The sequence below is a fragment of the Aythya fuligula genome, chromosome 2, assembly GCF_009819795.1.
Source record: "Aythya fuligula isolate bAytFul2 chromosome 2, bAytFul2.pri, whole genome shotgun sequence".
NCBI classification, from domain to species: Eukaryota; Metazoa; Chordata; class Aves; order Anseriformes; family Anatidae; genus Aythya; species Aythya fuligula.
In genome coordinates, this window is record NC_045560.1 from 46171224 (window position 1) to 46192109 (window position 20886).

Below are 20886 nucleotides of genomic sequence, written 5' to 3' on the forward strand. Positions count from 1 at the left end.
TAAATGTATACATTCAGGAACAGAGTTGCAAATTTACAGTCCTTTCATTGTTCAAGTGTGTACTATGTTTAACAAATACCTACACATACATAAAATAGTCTAGTGCTACCTCTGCATTAACACCACACACACATTTGTAACAAAAATTTGAAAAACAGAATTTCCCTTCCACCCTTCTCTCCATCCCACGACACAAATGTACCTTGAAGAGGCTCATTTTCTTGTTTTTATTTCCAGCATTTCTTTATCTCCTTTCATACTAACACAGCAAAGAATAGTGTTCTTCTATAGATTCTAGTCCCATATTTTACCAATTGAACTAAATGATTGAAAAATTCAGTAATGTCTAAGCCCCAAATTAGCGATCTTTTCAGATATGAAAACCTAAAGAAAGCCCCAAATGTGCACAAAAACACCTTTACAAGAAAGGGTGACTTGCCTTGTGTAATCTGTCTTTAAGGCACCAGTTCCAGCATATTGTTTGGCACAAGCATTAGCATTATCAGCCCATGCTGTGAACAGGAAAACATTGAGAAAGGTTAAGGAAGTTATTTACTTTGTTTGGAAAAGGGATTATTTTTTTTGTTTTGGAACTCTATGAGCTGCATACCATTTTTGTAGATTTTCTCAAAGTCAGCCTGCTCCTCAATTCTCTGTCCAACATGCAAAACACCTAGCCTCTGAAACAAAAAGCATATTGAAGCTCACTAGCAGGTCATTAGAAACATTAGGATTTGCTTTTAGAAAAAACATAATTCATTAAACTAGAATCTGGCCAGAGCATTTCAAACAAATGCTACAGTAACTGAAGTATACAAGCTTTTATTGAAGTGTTAAATTACGTTACAGTTCCAAACAAAGCCTTCCTGCTCTTAAAAGCTTGTTAAACAAAAATAAAACATTTACCTGAAGCTGGGCTTGAAGAGATCGGCGCGCTAACAAGCTCTGAATCACATTTGTCCGATCAAGGCAGTCCATACAGTTACTGCGGAATATTCCTTCCTGCTGAGTCACGATTTTACCATCGGAATCAACTAGAAAATAACTAACACACACAATCCACCTAAGTATTTACAGATAAGTCTAGATAAAGTGCACATTTTCACAATATTCTAGCAGCCAAAACAGTTGTCTAGAGCATATGGAGAGTTGTTGGCCATGTCTCTGAACTGTGATACCTCCCTGAATGTTTCCCCTCCCACGATGAAAAGCAGCAATCAATACATGAACATTTGGTAATCTGAACAATATTCACTAGTATCTGCCACTGTGACGAGCAATTTCTAGCACAACAGTGACTTAAGTTTTATGTTTCTGTGTTATTATAGTCCTAGTTCCACAGTTAGCAAAATCACTAGCAGAGCATAAACATCAAAGTAACCAGATTTGGACCTGGAGTTACCAGCTTCAGTCCAGTCACCACCACCACGGAGTAATAAAAACTGTCAGGAACATTTCTTCCACAAAGGTATTCAAGTTTTTAAGGCCACTGCTGAAAGTCTCCTACCACCAGTTCTTCTCATCCTCTTCTCCATTATATGAAGATCTGAGGGACCCAGGTGTTCCCTCTTGTAACTACATATGCTAATCATGACCTCTTTTTTTTTTTTTTTTAAACCAACTAAACCAGTCACTTCTCCCTCAACTTCTCAGTAACTGGTATTAAACAGCTCATTTTAAATATTGAATTGCATGCAAATATTTTGATAACTGAGCTAGTGAAACAAATAGCAAATCAAATCATCCATTGGATACATGAATGGGACTTATCCTTCTGCTGCAGCATTAAGCTCCCAGTTGCTTAAAGATGTGCAGATCATACTCTGTAGATTAAGTTACTCCCTTAGGTAATTCTGAACTCCGAATTTGGACCAGTATACGATCCACTGCTACTGCACAGCATTTTAAGACTAAAAAAATGATACTAGAGTTATGTAGTACTAAAAATCAAGAACCCTACTTAGAAGCATATGCATTTACTTTGATCAGCCCTGTGTTAAGAAGATCTAGTTTTCTAATTCTTGAAGAACTAGTTTTATTAAACTGTTTTACATTGTTGAATGATTAAAGGAGTTTACACCCACGAAAACTTGGTTTTCCCCTCCTCCCTTAAGATTTGCCTAAAACTGGTATTAGGATAAGTAGCATAGCTGAACAGTAGGCATTTCTGGTTCATGACAGATTAAGTAATGCATATCCTGTAACAGCTCTTTAAAAATCATTAAAACACAAGAGTAAACCTTCTACTGGATCTTTTGCAATCTGTAGAAGATGGAAGTGTTTGCCTCTCTCTGGGGTGCAGAATTATTTTTAAGAGCATCAGAATTCAGGTATTTCCTGTTACTATTTGAACAATGGTCACCCAAGATGAAATAAAACAAAGCAAGGTAGAAGCAACCTGATCTTGAGGAAGAGCTTTCATTTCTCTATCTTGTAACAGACACAACCTCCTTTTTCATTTCAAGACAGCTTGGTTCTTTTGTAAGCCTCCAGTGGCAGTTGACAGTAAACACGTGATATGATTCTCAGCATTCACTCTAATAAAGGATCCTTGCTGTGTAGAAAACCTACACTTATTTCTCCTTCTTTGAAGTGCTCTGAAACCAATTTATTCTGCTCTTCAGGAGGGTTAAGGGCCCATTTTTGGGGGTGGGGAAAACTGTATTCACTACCACACGATAAATTCATATTGTTCTGACAGTCTTCAATCGAAGCAATCTATCTCATCCATGCAACTCCTGTTCTATTCTGCACCTCACGCTTCTTTTTAGTTACTAGAACATTGTCATTTCTGTAGTGTGCCTAAAGCAGGAAGTAGATCAGCTAACACAGGACCTATTAGGAAGGAAGCAATCGGAGAAGCAGAACAAAGAATGCCATTGTCCTATCAAGCTACACATCTACAAGTAGCAAAGACCAAGAATTGCTTAATGCAATAAACTCAGAGCACAAGATACATACTTAAGTTGATTTGGATGCTTAATCTGCTTTTATGTGACTTAAAAACAAAGTGAGGATTTAGTTTCTTGTGGATTACTTTTGTTACCACAGACCAACAATCAGCTAGTGCCAAGGTCTGCTACAACAAACAGTGTGCATTAAAGATATAAAACACTTTCAAAAAACAACAAAAAGTGTGTACAGGGCTGGAGCCAAGGGAGCACTAACTTTTTAACATCACATAACAGAAAGTTTTGCTGTTAACACAAGGAATGACTCCTGGTTTAGAAACTACCAGGAAAGGAAATTTTTTTATTTTTTAAATATAATTTCAGTTGTATGCATGCTGGTTTCTTCATTAAATCATTTATCTAAAGGACAAAGGCAGTTCTTAAGGTACAACACAGGACTGCTGTGGTTCTCAAAGCCTTTTTATTAGGACATAAAAGAGGGCTCTGTATTTTACCTACTAACAGGTCTTTAACCTTGCACCAGGTATTAGCAAGAGATAAAAGATATGAAAGCATTGACGTATAGGAATACATCATCTTGACAGAAGATTACAGGTCTGTTTTTAGTATTCCTTAACTCAAGAAAACAGTCTTATTTTAACAGTACAGAAGTGAGAGAACCAGCCTTACCTAAACTCATCTTGCTGTTCTGCTAGCTGATCCACCAAAATCTGAAGTCGATCCCACCTCATCCGACTGCACTCTTTATGGAAGTCAAATGCTATGTATCTGTTCAGAGAAAGAAGCATCTTTCTAGATTAAATACATACTGCAGTGAAGGTATCAGAAAAATCCACAGGGAAGGGCTGATCTATCAAACTGGCAGCAACAGAGGACTTGCTTTTCTTTTAAGAGAGCTTCCAGCATGCATCAGTCAGGATATTTGAGCACTGACAGGATTTCAGTGCCTGCCCAGAATTCCTCTGCCTTTTTGGATCCAAGCACACACACTGAACTTGCTCACTTACAGAGATACAGCTGTTGAAATGTAACATTCTCCTCTGGCATGAAGCAAGATACCTCAATGGCTCTCTACAAACCAAGTTCTGTTTGAACAGCTTCTCTGCCATAATAAAAATTAAAATCTTGTTCCAAGTCAGATGTTTAACAGCCAATTCATTTCTGATAAAACAGTGCTTAAGGTTAATGGTGTTTGATTTAACATTTATACATATACATTTGCTGTGAACTGCAAGGCATTAAGATCTTCCCCTTAAGTTCTCGTAATCCAAAAGCTATTTGCCAATCTGTAAAGGCTATTGATGGGAAGAAAAATCACATACATGCACTGAAGACTCAAGTCATGTAAGTCTGGCAGGTAAATGCCAGTCAAAATTAAAGATAGAAAAAGGAATTTGGCAGTATTAAGAAAAAGTGAGAAATGTTTTTTTTTTTTAAAGACACATACAGAGCAGAAATCATCACTACAAACACCCTGACAAAGTTTTACGTATTGCTAGAGAGTCAGCTGGTGGAACTGAGAATAAAGATGCACAGAATTCCACAAACTTTGTACAGCAAAAATATCAATACCAGCCTAGTGCAAGTGTGAGAAGAGCACTCTTTCCAGCTTTATCTCCAATACTCTTTTGCTCACATTTAGCACTCCCCTACTAAGCTAGCAACATAACCAAGCCATTCTACCAGAAGCTTGTTCTACAGGGTATGATTTCCCCCCCCCCAAAAGCCAGAAGATCTCCAAACCACAGTTCTCATAGCATACCATTACTCCAATGCTGGCATTACCATGACCCTTGACCTCCCTTCTTTGCTTTGTCTCCCCTTTGTCCCATTTCCAGTCCCATGCCTGCTTAGCATTTAAGCTCTGAGGTAGGGGTACTGGTCACATGCAGGTGACTTCATAAAAATAAAACTAACAAACCAGCTATCTGGTGAAAGGATGAAGCATTAACCATTCAGCTCAGTTTTTAAACAGAGGAATGGATCATTTCACTTCTCACGTACTTGACCATTCCATTTGCCATGCTGTTCACCATTTTTGCAAACGTCTGCTCAAGAGGCTTCTCAGAACCCTTTTGGTTAACCTGGAAATAAAGGAAAAATGACAGCATTATTTGTAAGCCTGCCTGAAAGAACAGCCACTTTCTCAGGAAGAAGTGAAAGCATACCAAGTTAACAATCATTTGCTTTCCATAGCTGATTATTTGTGAGTCAAAATGTCTTTGGAAGCCATCCATCTAGAAGAGAAAGGAAATGTGATGACAGATTTAAGATGTAGAGGAATTTCTTGTAAATCACAATCATCTTTTTGATGATACTGCATAGGCAATTCTATAACCAAAAAAATGTTGTTCTCTATTGTGTTAGTATATTCCTGCTTTCACCCCCCAAGACCATGCAGCTCTCCTTAAAGCAGGCATGGATAATGAGCATTGTCCAACTACTAAAACTCTTGCAAACAAGAACCAAAGAGAAAACATTACCCTCACTATTGAACTTTTTTTTCAGGCTCTGAACTTCTCTCAGGTAATACAAGGGTTCTTACTGCTACTTAAAAACAATATTGCCTATTTTTATTCATCTGATTATAAGTCTGCCACCCTATCATATCTACACAAGCCCAGAAATGCACTGAGACCCCAAGACACAACAAGCACTCACATACATGATTTACTGACTTGCTGATCTGTGGCTTTGGTTTATACTTGAGGTTTGGTCTTTGAGACCAGAAAAAAGGAATTGATCCACGGGTCTGAAAAAGAATACATAAATAACTTTAAACAACAAAACTTACAAACTTACTTGCCATTTTAAAATAAATCGGGCTGGTTTAGTTTGTGTGTGCGTGCGCATATTTTTTAAATATTTAACCTACAGAAATACAGAAAGACTGACTTATCTATACATGCACATACCCCTTAAGTGAGTCAGCAGCTCATTACACTGACTTTACCTGAACAAATGATGCTTTGCTCCCCTTGTAATGCACAATTTGTTCTGTTTCAACAAAGTTAGCTGCATGTCCTTCTGAATCAATACCTAAGTAGGAGAAAGATCTCATTAACCACATCAGGCTAGCTGCAGAACAGCAACAACATAACAGCAAAAGGCTTCCTACCCTTCCCCTCTAAACACACAAAAAAGCATGAAAATACCAGGGCTGCCTGAATATGGTAAATTAAAAATGCCTTTAGCAGAAGTTTAACGTGATCTGTACCAAATTGAATTACTGAAGCACAGTTGTGCTTACTGCATTTTGATAATTCCAGTCCTAGAAATTGAATAGGTTAATAGAAAATAAAAACACAAGTGCTTTGACACTACAACATCCATAATTCAGTAGCAAAGGTACTGCATAAACTGACTTATTTCTTCAAAAGCATGGTTGTTGGGACTCACACAGAGCAAAGAAAGTGATTTAAACCATTTCCTTGTTCACTTTTTAACCTGAAACAATTAGAGAACATTGCTATTCAGGGTTTCCCTGGCAGCACCAATGATGCTTTCAGTTTAGTTTACTAGTAGGCCAAAAGGGCTATCATGCATTTGCATTTAACCCCTATCAAGCCAGTAACCTCTAGGAGGCATAAAGAAGAGACAATTTAAAAAAATATATATCAGAACATGCCTCAGTTCCTCATACAGGTTCCTGTTTTTCTTTTGAAGCACTAAAGTCTTGATATCAACTATTTTTATTCAATCCATGGTACAGCAATTGGTCTTAGAGGAAGTAAGATGTTTAAAAAAGCAAATTCCATCTAAAGTAAGATAATTTATTTTACCTCTTACATAGTAGCGTACGCCAGCCCTGAAACAGCTTCTTCTGGATACAAGCAGCCAGTCAAAACACTTGCCATTAATAGAACAAGAGTGCATAGTGATAACTGACGAATATCAATAAGGAAAAAAAATTCCAAACTTTCCTTAGGGTATTTTTACATATCAAGAAATAGTCAACATCTAGGAACCAAGCAATCACATTCAAAGAAAACTGGAAACATTTCTCATATCAATAACAGGTAAACATTGAACTTGAGAGAATTTAACTTCTTAGTATCAGTAGGGGCTGCTCAAAATACAGCATAAAGGGCATATCACTGATGAACATACATTGAAACTGCTATAGTTTTTAGGAAGTGGTACTTCCTAAAAGAAGATTAATCTGGTGTTATGGTCCTAAGTATATAATTAAATGGACTGACCTCTGAAGTTCTATTCCTTGCCAACTTATCCACTTTATTAAGCCATCTTAAGTTTGTTGTTCCTACTGCTTTTAACAAAAAAGACCACTTCAAAACTTTACATTAGAGAAGGAAAAATCTTAAGACTATTAAACCTTGTACCTGTAAGGTACAACATATACCATACTTAGAGATTTCAGAACCAGCAGTAAGGTAGACTGGCTTCCACACCAAGTCTTCAGTGTGAGCTTCTTAAGGAAGTATGCTTTCCTGCTCAGGCTACATACCCGAAGTGACAAATGCACCCTAAGACTAAGTTTAAGCAATGAACAAAGACAGGTCATTAACAACCAATTTCAGATTCTTGCTCTGTTCTGCTTACAATTGCCTTTATCAGATTTACAATGTTATTCAATAGAGACCAGCATTCCCCATGAAGTTTCTCCAGGTGAATACACAGGCTTTCATCCTTTGCCACTAATAAGTGAAATCTGTAGCTTTAAAATAAGCACAAGACTGAACCAGGCAATTTCTGCAGGCAGCAGTGTTAGCATACCATATCGGAAGCAATCAACAGAACCTCACACTAATATAAAATCTTTCTTGGAAGGAAAGAAAGGCTGCAAAGCCCAAACAACTTTAAGCAATCCAAAACATTTTGCTCTCCAGGAATGTAATGTAATATTCATCACTTTGTCTGTAGTCTGTCTCAACTTAAGTGTCAATTTGCTTATTAACTACATCCACTCTAAAAATGAAAAGACATAACTTACTGTTTTTAGAGTTGCCTTTTTTTTTTTTTTTTGGGGGGGGGGGGGGAAGGGGAAAAGGGGAAGTGAGAGGGAGTAAGGAGAGAGAAGGGGGTAGCAACAAGGGAAATACTAGTGCCAGTTTAGGCTTCAGCTGATCAAAGTCTCAATTACTCAAGTCCATTATTTCTCATCACTGCAAGACCAGAACCCTGGTCTGGATAGCTGAACAAAATATGTATAGAAAGAGATCTTTGATTTGATTTTAATGAATTAGCTTGTAGTGGCACTATTACAGTTCCGCTTAAGGCTCTTCACAGCATTTCCAGCACTAAAAACAGTTTGAGTTCTTGGGTTCTCTAACATGTTTGGTTATATATGAGCAGTACAGCACCATGTATTACTCATGCTAATTATTTATATAGTGAAAGTAGGACAGAGGAAGGTGTTAATTGCAGTCTGCCAATTGCTAATTGCAATCCACCCAGACTCTTCCACCCAGGACCTGCAGAAGCAGGATACGGATTGGGTTGTTTTGATAGTTCCCTTTTGCTATCTTGCCTTGCCTCTCCAGCTACTCCCACAACATTTTTCATTAAATGAAGTCACAGGAAAGAAGGCCTGGAAGTTTGCCAGTTGCTAACAGCCCTACCAGAGCAACTGATGCAGCCTGGAAGCCATTCATTCCCTGCACACACCTGAGCTGCCTTTGCAGCAGAAGAGATAAGGAGAATGCTGCATAAATTATTGTCCTCTCCTTTTCATGCTGCCAAGTCAGAAGCAGGGACTTGCTGTTGATCACTCGCTGCATGAAGAACGTTGCTTCCAAAGAGCACTAGGCCTACTCGCAGGACTACACTCCCTCTCAGAAATAAACTCAAGACTGCTTTGCTAAGAAGGCTGCTACCCAAAGTGTGGTGCAGGAAGAGCAGCCAGCTAGGAGAAGCGTTCCAGGAGCCTTCAGCACAACTACTCATCTTTTTATTCAACAGGAACATTCACAAGCATTCCTGAAGTCAACACTATTCTCCCTTATTTTAAATCCAGTGTAAATGCTAAGTGTAGGTATTCTTACAGCAAGATGAGAAACACTAAGGCTGATGTAGGAACACTTCTGATATTCATCTTAACCTTTACTTCCTTAAAAACAGTTATGCAAATTATGCCTGTAAAAATAAGTATATTAGATCTTAAAAGCAGAATATCCAGATGAGTTACCATGCAAATGAGCTCTCAAACTACATGTAGCGTTCATATCTGAACAGATTACAGCCCAATTATGATATGATGTTGTTACATTGCCAACATCAAACTCCTTAGCAAACAAAGCACCAAATTCAGCATTGAGCTTCACAGCATAAAAGGATACATCCATGCATCACTGGTGTAGCAAACCTGTGGATCTGAAACAAAGAAGAAAACCCCACACAATGTGTTTTAAAAATATTAAACAGCCAAAAAAGATTACTAACTAAGGTTCGTCTAAGAGTTTAAGATAAATCTACACGGCTGATACCCTTTACTTTCTATTTAGGAGGCAGTAATTCTTTCAGAGAAAAGTTTAAAGACAGAAATAAGCTGCTTTTTTCTATAGAAGGCATTTACTTGTCTACAAACATGCTAGATATAAACCAGTCCACACTGAAAACCTTTTATTTGCTGTGTCTCAGCGGAAGGAAGGAAGCTGAGATAGCAGTTCGCAACACAAGACTTCAGTAAGGAATAGTTCTTTGTGATTAATACTTGAAATGCTTCTTCCAGTATATTTCCCATCCTGCCACACCTGAATAACTTGCTCTTTCAATGAAGTTTAAAATTAAAGTTTTCCAATGCTAGAAGTCAGAATTTCTGCATCTCATTACCTGCAGCTGTTACTATGGCAAACCACTTGTAGGCAGCATTAGGTCACGCTTCCTCTCACACATCAGTTATCTCCCTCTTCAACTTCCATGTCTTGCCTCCTACTTCTGTTTTCACCAGCCAGCCAGTTAGCTTTCTTTGCTCTTCCCACCACAAGTTCTCTCTCACTTCCCCAGCTTTGTTTGTATAACACCATCTAAACCATCTCCCCATTCATACGCCTTTGGAAGATGCACAACAGCTCTTTACTCATTCGTATCTTCACATTCCAGAAGCAGTGCACAATTCAGCCTTTTCAAACAGCGCTTAACATAAAAGCACATCTCCACAGGTTACCAAGACAGAAATAGAAACTGCATCATGCACTTGCATAAATGGGAAGTACAGATGAAGAGAAAAGCTTGCTGTAGTGCAGACAATTCCGTAAGTTGAATACATTTCTAAAGCCTCTAGGAGGAAGGAACTTGGATCAGTCTGGCCACTGAGGTACTACAGGTGCAGTCACGGTCCTACACTTGTATTTGCTGGACTAAGTGAATTCAGAAGTTACGTTGTGTTAGTCTCTACTGGAAATATGAAGAATATAAAGTGTCCTAATCAAGCGTCAGCTTTATGACCTACTCAATAGGCAAGCAGAGTTTAAACTGCACTCAGAGAGGTGAGCTGAACCTTGCTTATACCTAAAGAAAAGTCAGTAGTTATACTTCCAAAAGATACTGTGCTGACACCATGCTCATGTAAACTGAAAGCAGACACCACTGAAGAGCCAGCTTTACTGTGTGTGCTATTGAGGACACTGACATAAAGTTGGAAACTTAAAAGTAGAAGACTATCACTGTGTTCAACTAGAAGATATAACCAAGTTATGCTAGATTTCTATCTGAAATGAGAGAATTATAGGAAAATGTTGTATATTTTTAGTAAAAGTATATTCATCTTGTATCAACATAATCAATACAAAGGGTTTACCTCTGGTTGAGCAGCAAATTCTCTAAGAAGATGCCCATTCCACACGAACCGTGGATCTGCCTGCACCAAAAAAGAAAAACCACAATAAATTATGCTTTTAGAAACCCTCACTTGTTTAATTCAACATAAGGGTAATACCATTGTAACCATGCACTATGCAAGTTTAGATGTTTAGACAGATGTGCATGGAGGTGGAACACCCTTCTTTCACTAGTACCATTCATATATCTTCAAGTAGAAATCTGAATAAAATTAGAATTGTTAGAGAACAGTTCTCTCCCATCTTTGAGGGGGGTGTTACCAGACCTTTCAGATGTGCTAAGCCATTAACAATTCAGCTATAGCATCAGGAAAACATTCAAATTTGTTCTACATAAACCAAGCTTAAAGAGGTTACCCCAAATTAAGAACAATAGCAAGGTAACATCCCTAAGGCGAGCAGATAGGGAGAGCGTTTATTACTGCATGCAGAACTCCTTATAATCCTGAGAATCAGAAGCTGAACAATAGTTGTAGCTGAAGAAAATATATTTTTAGCTGCATAAATGATTCTCTTCAACTTCATGCGTTTCCTGTTCCCAGTTCACATCAAGGACGTCTTGAGCAAGTTGCTGAGCACATTCCAAAAAGCTAGCAGATTAGTCACCAGTGACATTTGCTGCAGAACAGAGAGCAGGCTCTAGGGAGATGGCACAAATCTCAACTCTAAGATGAGGCGGGCAAGACAATGTATCAATGAGAATGAGGATAATTCAAGCTCAGTGTTGGAATATTCCTTGATCTAACAGAAAAAGATAAAGCTATCTGCCAGAAGATACCACAAGTAGGGTTTGAACTAGTCGAAGAACATGGCATGATGTGTTACTGCCCTCATATTGGGGTTGTTTCCTTCTACTAGGACTGTTAAGGACCCCCCCACACACACCCCAACCACAGGCCAGGCTTCTTTTGCAGAGGTGAGATGGAAATGCCTGAGATCACCAGTCTGTTGTTAAACCAAAATACTGCAATAAGGAGTACAACACTGCATTAAAATGGTTTTAGCCAACTAACATCTGAATTTACTTCAAAGTCTTTAAGAAAAGACATGATTCATCTTTCAAGCAACCTTCTAAGGTGCCACAATTTTACAATAAACCAATCTTTTCATGTCAGCAACTGCTCTTCCTTGCATGAGGACCACATGAAAAGCATTTGATAGTACAAAAGAGTCCCTAGTTATAAACCGGAATTTTGTTGCTTAAGCTTTAGAAAGAACAAAATGAACTGCTTCTCCAGAGTAGACAGTTTCAGCAACGAAGAGGCAACATTTTGGTGACTCTACTGCCAATAGAAGAAGAAAGTGTTTTTCACTTACAAGGTTTCAGCATTTTATTGCTTAGGCAGCTTAAACCTTGTTTATGCTGCACTATACAGTTATTTACCAGAATAAGAATTCTGGAACTCTGGAAGCACAATACAGTTTTAACTCTATTGTGTCTGGCTGTGTGGCTCTGCTGTCTTTAAGACAACAACATATTAAATCCATGCTTCAAACGTAAGGAATCAGCATAGTTTATATGCTGATATAGAATACCAGTGCCAAGAGCCATAAACTTGCAGTTTTGTTCCACATTATCCTGGAATAATAGAATACAAAGAAAAAAGATACCTTTCCCCACACATACACTTGTCCCTCCTCCCCATTGCAATTAGAAGTGTTTAATATTGAAGGCAGAGGCAAATTCCATCTCAAGTTTTTTTTTAATTAATTTAAATCAGACATCTCAGAAAGCACTTCTAACCTGCCTGATTTAAATGTCTGACACCACATTCAAACAAGTTTCTAAAACTTGATGTTGCTAACAAGCTATGAAACTTGAATGGATGAGTATGCTCAGCTGTAACGGTGTGGACACCACAGTAACAGACTTCCCTACTGAAGCAGTACACACCAGCAATTCCCAAGCTTATTCTAGGCACACCATGAAGCGGACTTGAACTATAATTTTATTTAATGTACTTTGCACACTCGCTTGGTTGCTTTTTGCTTCCTGCTCTCACAGCTTCTTAATCAAGAGAACTGCTCCAGCACAGCTTGACTGACAAGATCAGAGATAGTATAGCTTACAGTTTAGCAATATAGAAGTGGGGGGGAAGGGAAAACACTATCACAAGATTTGTATTTAATCAAGACATGAATCCATTTCACAAATTCAATGATTAAAATAATAAAGTAATTTTTGCTTTAAGTGAGGGTCATGCTAAACGATAGCAGATGGTATTAGTGCGTATTAGGTCACTGTTAAAAAAAAAAAAAAGAGCAGAAAGTTTAGGTTCAAGTGTAATGGGGCAATCTCATCCTAAACTTTTTGTAAGCTTTTGTGATTTAACACCAACCACATAAAATAAACTTATGCCATTCAGAACTGATTGACAACATCTAAGACAGATACAAAGATGAAATACTTACCCTCTCCAATAGGCTCATTTCCTGGAACTCCGGGCTGGTGTTGGCTAACCGTTGCAGAGTGTGTGTTAAGTCATAAGTTGTTGAGAAGTAGAATCCATCCACACTCAAAACATGACTAAGCATTGACAAAAATACTTTATTGTCCTGTAACTGTTGAGAGGAAAAATAGAAGTTATTATTCATTACTGTCAAAATACCCTACTCTTATAAGCTAGTTTCCCTGAAAACCATTTATTTAAAAAAAGACAAGATGGGAATGCAAAAGAAAGGCTACAAAACTTACTGCTAAAATTATCCCAATAACTAATGTGTTCTGATTCATACTGATTAATCTCGTTCCTTTCCCGAAAGAAGAATCATATTCCCTTTCAGCTCCGATGGTTAGACACTTATCTACTCTTTATCAATCCACAACATATCTATTTTTAAAAACCTTCACCCTTTTCCTCCCTCTCAAAATCAATTTATCCCTGCTGGGTAATTATGTAATTGAACAATTCCATAAATTAAGCAACGTAGATAATTAGATGCCGGCAAGGCAGCTTATTTCAGAGACTGTAAGAAGAGTAAAGCTAAGAGAAAGATGCAACAGGAAGAGGGTTGTGGTTTTATGACTGGCTTGGGAAGACTGCTTTGTAACAGCCTGCACAAAATGCAGCACTAGAACACCTCTGCAGTACAGCAGGCAAGCAGAGCTTTCGTTAAGGCCCCGAGGGGAGGAAAAATGATAGAGGATTCAGGAACAAGAACAGATACAGCACAACAGACCACCTCATCCTACCATATTCTACCATCCTAAAAGGGGGAAAAATGCCCAAGACACTGGTCAAACTCAATGGGATTGATACTCTAAATTGCACAATGTTAGTTGGTTATCTCAAATGACATCACTTTATATACATCCACACCCAAATATTCCAACAATTAAAGTAGTCTGAAGAAATCAGAAGAAAAGTATAGTTAAAAAGAGATTCTGAGAAAAAAAAACAAAACCACCTTTTGTAGTTTCATTGAATTAGACTCTGTGGTAATAAGGATCAACATAAGCAATTCCTCCCCACCCCCCTGTCAATCCACTTCTACCTGAATATCAGTTAAGTGCAGCATGGTCTTCTTGTAGGAGAGGATGTCAAAGTCTGTCGCTTTCCAAATTGCATGACTGAAAATCTCACCTACTTTCTTCTTTTTTGTTATTACAATAAGATATGTGCCTATAAATCAAAAAAAAATTAAAGTTAATAGTACTTTTTTTATTTTAAGAAAAGCAGCCTAGAACCATAGCAAAAAAAAAAAAAACCAACAACAAAACAGAAACCAATAGGGAAGAGCAAGGTTTCTTCACATTCCACCTAGGACTTTGTTTCTGTTCTAGCCCCTCAGTGCTGTGAAGAACAAACACACTTGCTAAGCTACCAAGCTTCTCTGTATTCCCAGATCTTTAACTACTCAGTAAGTTTAAGGAATTTACAAAATGGACAAGGAGAAACAAGTAGTCAGCTACAATTACTAGAAGTTTGATCCAAGCTTTTAGCATTTCAAATGTAGAAAGTGGCCAATGGATCTGTGCTTCCCAAATCAAGCTCAAGGCAAGTCACAGACATACCAGAAACATGCTTTAGGATTCCAGAAGCCTCCTCACCTTAGGCTAAAAAAATTGTCCTAAAAGGTTCAAAACAGAGCAGAGTAGGGGTTTTGTTTTTAATAATTTAAGAGGGCAAGTCTACTGGTTGCCTGGTTGCATAAGTAACAAAGCGAAAAAGAACCTACATGACACTACACTCCAAGCAACTGATTTACACTTGCTGGAAAATGCAACATAGCTTTATTTTGGTGCCACCTTGTTTCTGAAAAGATTTCTTGAGACAGTACACTGGCAGAGAAAAAAAGTATCTTTCATACATCATATAACTATTAAATGTTTACTCCAAGCTTCATTTGAATAAACCAATACACAGGCCACGCAGAAGCACAAAACCATAAAATCTAGTGCTTCAGTAAAACATTTAAAAGAAAACAATGGCTAAACGTACAGCTTGCAACATGAATTCTTTCTGCTTTGGCAATTAGATTTTTTTTTATTACTTTACCTAGAGATACAAGTTTTATGAGCAGGTTAATTATTATATCAAGTATCTAGCCTATTTAGTCAGTTGAAGAACAAGTCCTCACCCCACTTTTTTTTTTAAAAAAAAAAAAAAACAAAAAAAAACTCCCCAGCTCTAGTTTTATACTATTTGTTTTGGTGGAATATTCAAGCACTTAAGAAGCCTCTAGCATGCTTGCATCAAGGTATAAGTATTGCTTTTGGTTGGTATGTCACAAGCATCCAGGTATCTTACAAAATAGGGCCTTTTGTTCACAACTTTGCCACAAAGATGCTGTACAAATAGAGGCATTTAATCCAACATGAATGTTCAATATTGTCCTTCCCTGTTTGAGTATGTGGCCTTTGCTTTGAGATTTCAAACATTTCAGATACTATTCCATCACTTTTTCCCCTCGTGCTCTAATAGGGGAAGAATATTCATGCCTGTTAGAGATGCTGCACTGCTGGATATTGAACCAGCTTTGCAGTCACCAGATAACAGTGAAATGCCTAACCATGCTTAGCTAAACATTAACTGATTCAATCTGTAGCTGACAGCTGTATTTGACAGCGCCAGGCTTCGGGGAGTGTGGGGGAAAAACAGGCTACAGACAAAAGTTGCATGTTCTGGTGCAATATTCAGTCAGATGAATGAAAGTCATCACCAAACCTCAAGTTTGGGAAATTTCCCTTTGGGGCAGTGCAATTTTAACACAACCAGGGCTTGCCAAGCGTTACACTGCTCTTGCTCTGCAATTCTTGTTCAGAGTATGAGCATATCAAGTTGGATTGTTTAATCCTGTCAGAAGTCACCGTATTTAGCACAGTGAAACTTTGTTTCAGTTGAAAATACCACAAAGATCAAACTTAATTCTTTTCCGTATATGGAGGCCTTCAGTCAGTATTTTCCTTATTACATCATTTTTCAGACTATGTTAGTTTCAATCTCTTAAAAAAAAAAAAAAGTCTACCCACAAAAAATCTTTTGGGTAACAGTGATTACTCTCCTAGAAGCTTGGACGTCATGTATCATATTCATTTGTAGCTGTGACTGTTTATATCCAAATACTGCTAATATGAAATCAGGACAGCTTGTTCTTACCTTATCCTGTAACTCCCTAGAATTTTCTAATTGAAAGAAAACGGATGAATTGCAACAATGCTGAATTTCCTTCAGATTTGTAAAAGTTTAAATACATTCATTACCTAAAGAGCTGCATCCTAAAGACTCTATCACTCTGTCACTCTAGTTATTTGTGCATCAACATTGACTTGAAGTCAAGCTTCACAACAAAATACGCGACTGCTGCATTAAATCCTCCAGCTAAGATGAAAACAGAACTTCATCTACAGTTATGACAGATATTTAAGAACGCATTTCAGTTGCATGCAAATATCAACAAGCTGTCAATTACCCCTATTTTTAGAGCAGCTATGGATTTAAGAGTGTCATGAACATTCATGTCAACTATATTTGGAGATCTCCATCCTCCAGCAACCACAAGAAGCCACCATGCTGAATAAAACATACCAGATACCCACAAAGACTATTTTTGTCCTTAAAGCTTCCTTAGCGATGTATTTTCCCCACGTATTTTTGATGAGTGCAGTTCTGCTTTGCTTACCTGCCACCAATCGTATTGTTCCCAAGATACCATATATAGGCCTTGTAACAGCAGAAGGGGGGACATCTTTTTTAACTGGAAAAAAGAGTCAGAAACAAAACATATCAGAATTTCAGACTGTTTTGTGACTACATTGGAAAACTAGGTCTGTCAAAGCTTCTTGGCCAAATCAAGTTTTGCCTGCATTGGAAGCAATGCATCAGAATTTTAATGGCTGATAGGGAAAAAAATGATGTGGAAGCACTAACACAATTTGTTATTTTGTTTAATCAAAGTAGTCATTCAATTGAACTACTTTAGACTCAATTCACATGATAGTAGAGCAAGTAGACTCCTGATCAATGTATTGTCCTGCCAGCTTCCAGAAGCTTTTTGTTTTGAATCCATCAGGACACCAAGGACAAACAAGCTACAAGTGCTTGTGACTCCTACTTCTGATTACTTCTACTTAGCCTGTTCCCATTTCAGAAGTCTTAGTGTGCTCTTCCATCTCTCTCTGTAGCACTACCAACAAAAGCACTGATGTGGCAAGGAATACAGTATTCCAAAGAACATACCAAAACACAAAAGGTATCCAACTATCAATTACAACTGCTAACATATTAATCTTTCCTCTATCCTCTTCTCTGGAATAGCAGAATCGATATTAGAGAAGTTAAATACAAAACAAAAAAATACCTAATCCAGAGTTAAGCGTTTTTCCTGACTCCAAAGTCCAGAGAACAGAGACAGTGCTTGATTATTTTATTATTTTTTTTTTGGTGCTTTAAACACCTCACAGATTCATCTCATAAAACAGGAATAACAGAAACAGACCTAGACTAACAGAAAACTTCAGAGAGCTGTTTTTAACAGTTTTGAAGGGAAAACTTTGAAAGAGAAGCTGACATACTATACTAGAACACCAAAAACAGGGGGATGTGCACACTGCTTTTATACAAAGAGATCTAATAAAAAGGAAAGGAATTACTGCTTTTATATCAGTATTACCAGTCGCTAAACAGACCGAAGTGCTACAATATTACTGAGGTAACAACTCCCAAAGTATCAAAAAGGGAAGTCACCCCTAGCCTTAACTTCAGTGTCATTAAATGCAAGTTCTTTGATTTTTTTTAATGTTAGTTTCATACTCTTAAAGATATATTAAACATTAACACGCTGAAGACATCTACATGCCTAAGACTACCTGCACGGACATTTGAATCCATATTCACAATAGAACTAAGTTTACAGCGAGGTTGTTGCTGTTCATTATTGTTTATTTTAGTGCTGTTGTTTCTAAAGGCTTTTTAAAATTCTGGTTTCGGTGCCGGATAAAAACCGGCACTGAGATCATTTGTCAGACGCTGCAGAAGCCCAGCATCCAACCCTTCCCATGCTTGATCTTGGGCTTGCAGCACCAATCCCAACTAGTCTGGATGAGTCAGTTCGCACCGGTGTGAGTGACAGTTTTACTGAGAACAGGCAGGAGAATTACCCTGGTTTCCCACAGCATAAATTCCCCAAGGAGAAGGCATCACAAACAAAGTTATTTGCAGGACAGAATACAAAGCACTATTTATAGAACACCCTGTTTAAATCCCTAAAGATAAAAAAAAAAAAAAAAAAAACTTTCAGTACCAACGTAAGTTTCTGAAGATCTTCTGGGAGCGCCTGGAGCAAAATAACAGACCAAAGGACAAAGAAGCTTTGTATTAAGAGGCACTGGCAAGGGAAGTACCTGTAAGAGTGACTTCTGTGGAGACTCTATCGATAGCCAGCACATCATCTGCTCCATCATCACAGGCTTCCACATAGAACTTCTCTGGTGTGATATGCCTTTAACAGAATGGAGAGGGAAAAATATTTTTTTAAACTTTGATTAGGCTCTTCACCACCTGAAGACAGAGCAAATATAAACAAACAAATCCAATTTTAAACCTTGTTTCAGCTGGAAAAAAAAAACAACAAAATTCTCACTTGATTACTTCCTAACAGTCGCTGCTGCTGGCGGTGTATAAAAAGCAAATCAAAATAATCAGTTATTGAAAGACCCTTGGCTCGTTTAGTAAACATAATCCTCCTCTGCGAGGCTGGAAGCTGAGGACATGGAACTGGGTTTGTGTACATACTGGTCCACTGTACGATTCACGTAAGCTTGAACTTTGTCACTTCAAAAGCCCCATAAAGCAGAACAAAGATTAAAAAAAAAAAGGAAACTAAACAGAAACTAGCACACCACATCCCTGATGCAAGCCTAATAAACAAAAAGTCATGCTCAAGGCAACAGAAACACATTTCACAGTAGAGTCTTCTGAGTATTGTAAAAAAAAAAAAAAAAAAAAAAAAATCCACTAGAAATGGCACAGGAAACACGGGAGAAGTTAGTCAGCAGCTTACTGAAGGTGTTCCAACGTCACCAGCCCTGGCTTTGTCAGCCCAGCCTGTAACAGGGCTGCGGCAGCCCATCCTGCATACGCGCCATCCAGGGCATCACACGAACACCACAGACATCCCACTCTGACTTCACACCCATCTTTTCTTCATGCAAACCACATGCAGGACAACCCCAGATGGAAAGCGTTTCAGAATGCTTCCAAGAATTGTTTAAACGTGTCTGCTGAGATACTAAGGAGAAGCCAGACGATCCGTACAAGAAGACAACTCTGCAGAACGGACTTTCAGCTGTAGGAAATGCTAATCCAAGCACGCATGCCCCTGAAACGATGGTCTTAACTCTTAAATTTCTTAGTTTGAGGCTTGATGAGACTAAGGGTCAGAGTTTTAAACAGTCTTCTAGAAATTTACTCAGCGGGACAGTAAATATTTTTAGGTTGTTTCTCTCTATGTAGATCTCACATATCTTCACATCTTTTATAGTGTCTTTGTTTTTTGTTTGTTTGGTTGGTTTAAATCCTTCAGAGAGCTGAATTGGAATCATGATTTAGGTCAGAGGAGCCCTCAGAGCCCTGAAGAACCACTTCCCAGGCCCACCTCTCCCTTGCCCAACTTCTGTGCTGTGTCTACAGCCCCCTTTTTCTTGGGGGAGCTTTGAATCCCCAAGGCTGGCCGTTCCACAGCCTCTGGGCACCTAGAGGAAGGTCAGGAGACACCAACTGCTTACCTGAATTTAGAAAATGTGAAAACAAACTCATTAATCATTAACTGCTCCTCGGATAATTAACTTCATTAATTAAAATCTGCCTGCCTCTCCTAACGTGGAGGAGGCCTTGACAGCATTCCCCTTGTACGTCACCCTTCTGAATCTTCTGTGTACACACGAGATGCCTTGAAGTCCTTCATCTTCAGAACTAAAACCACAGACACGCAACTTGCTGCTCACTGAAGCCTTAGAATTACTTTTCCTTCCACTGCTTCTGTTTTTGATGAAGTGCATGAGAGAGCCCCATGCCTTTAACAGGGTCTCAGCACAGATGGGAGCAGTTTTTGCAGTGAACACCAAACAAGCTTATGAAGATAGGACAGGCTTAAGGACATTTCTAGGTGCTTAATTTGTTAAGGAATGTGAGAAGAACTCAGGATATCCTATTTAAGGTGCAGTTTGAATCCTAATGCTAGCTGGCAGGAGGCAGTTGTCACCCTTTCCCTCCCCCAGGAGGAAGCTGCAAAACTCCTGCTGATTTTGTTAACCAAAAAAAATAAGAAATGGGAAGAGACACTGGGAAGGTGAATACTGGAGCTTTGTGCCTTTAACACGATGCTTCTGCACCCTTACTGAGCCAGCTTTATCTGAAGTGGAAAGATCTCTCTTAACCTAGGCTGCAAGTGGTGCCTCGATACAGAGCAGCTACAGAGCCCAACTGTGCTCTTCTTTCCGTGACCACTACTTTTAAGAGCTGGTCTCTGCATTTCGAAGTGTAATAACGCAGGTACAACTCTGTTGTGTTCAGCGCTGAGACCCACCTGTGCGGTAGTTAAGTCTGATTTCCAACAGCTGGGAAAAAGCTTGCAGGTATGGAACGGTTATTATAAAACCAAATTGATTTAGTAATCAAGGAGAACTTCTCCCTGAAGACCATGAAGCCTTTCAGCCTCGTTATCCACAAGTTAAG

General features: G+C 38.4%; 1 protein-coding gene across 1 annotated transcript in view; it reads right to left on the bottom strand.

Annotated features, from left to right (window-relative positions):
* The window catches only part of SACM1L (SAC1 like phosphatidylinositide phosphatase), a 29064-nt gene that overhangs the window by 3855 nt on the left and 4323 nt on the right, over positions 1 to 20886 (bottom strand). Inside the window, exons 2-16 of the mRNA XM_032181436.1 lie at positions 18555 to 18652; positions 16835 to 16909; positions 14207 to 14334; positions 13124 to 13273; positions 10672 to 10731; positions 9212 to 9245; positions 6695 to 6796; positions 5866 to 5951; positions 5578 to 5664; positions 5081 to 5149; positions 4917 to 4996; positions 3582 to 3680; positions 907 to 1045; positions 611 to 680; positions 440 to 512 (exon numbers count right to left, since the gene is read on the bottom strand). Coding sequence (XP_032037327.1) covers positions 440 to 512; positions 611 to 680; positions 907 to 1045; positions 3582 to 3680; positions 4917 to 4996; positions 5081 to 5149; positions 5578 to 5664; positions 5866 to 5951; positions 6695 to 6796; positions 9212 to 9245; positions 10672 to 10731; positions 13124 to 13273; positions 14207 to 14230 — 1073 coding nt within the window. The 5' untranslated portion in view covers positions 14231 to 14334; positions 16835 to 16909; positions 18555 to 18652. The remainder of the gene's footprint in view (positions 1 to 439; positions 513 to 610; positions 681 to 906; positions 1046 to 3581; positions 3681 to 4916; positions 4997 to 5080; positions 5150 to 5577; positions 5665 to 5865; positions 5952 to 6694; positions 6797 to 9211; positions 9246 to 10671; positions 10732 to 13123; positions 13274 to 14206; positions 14335 to 16834; positions 16910 to 18554; positions 18653 to 20886) is intronic.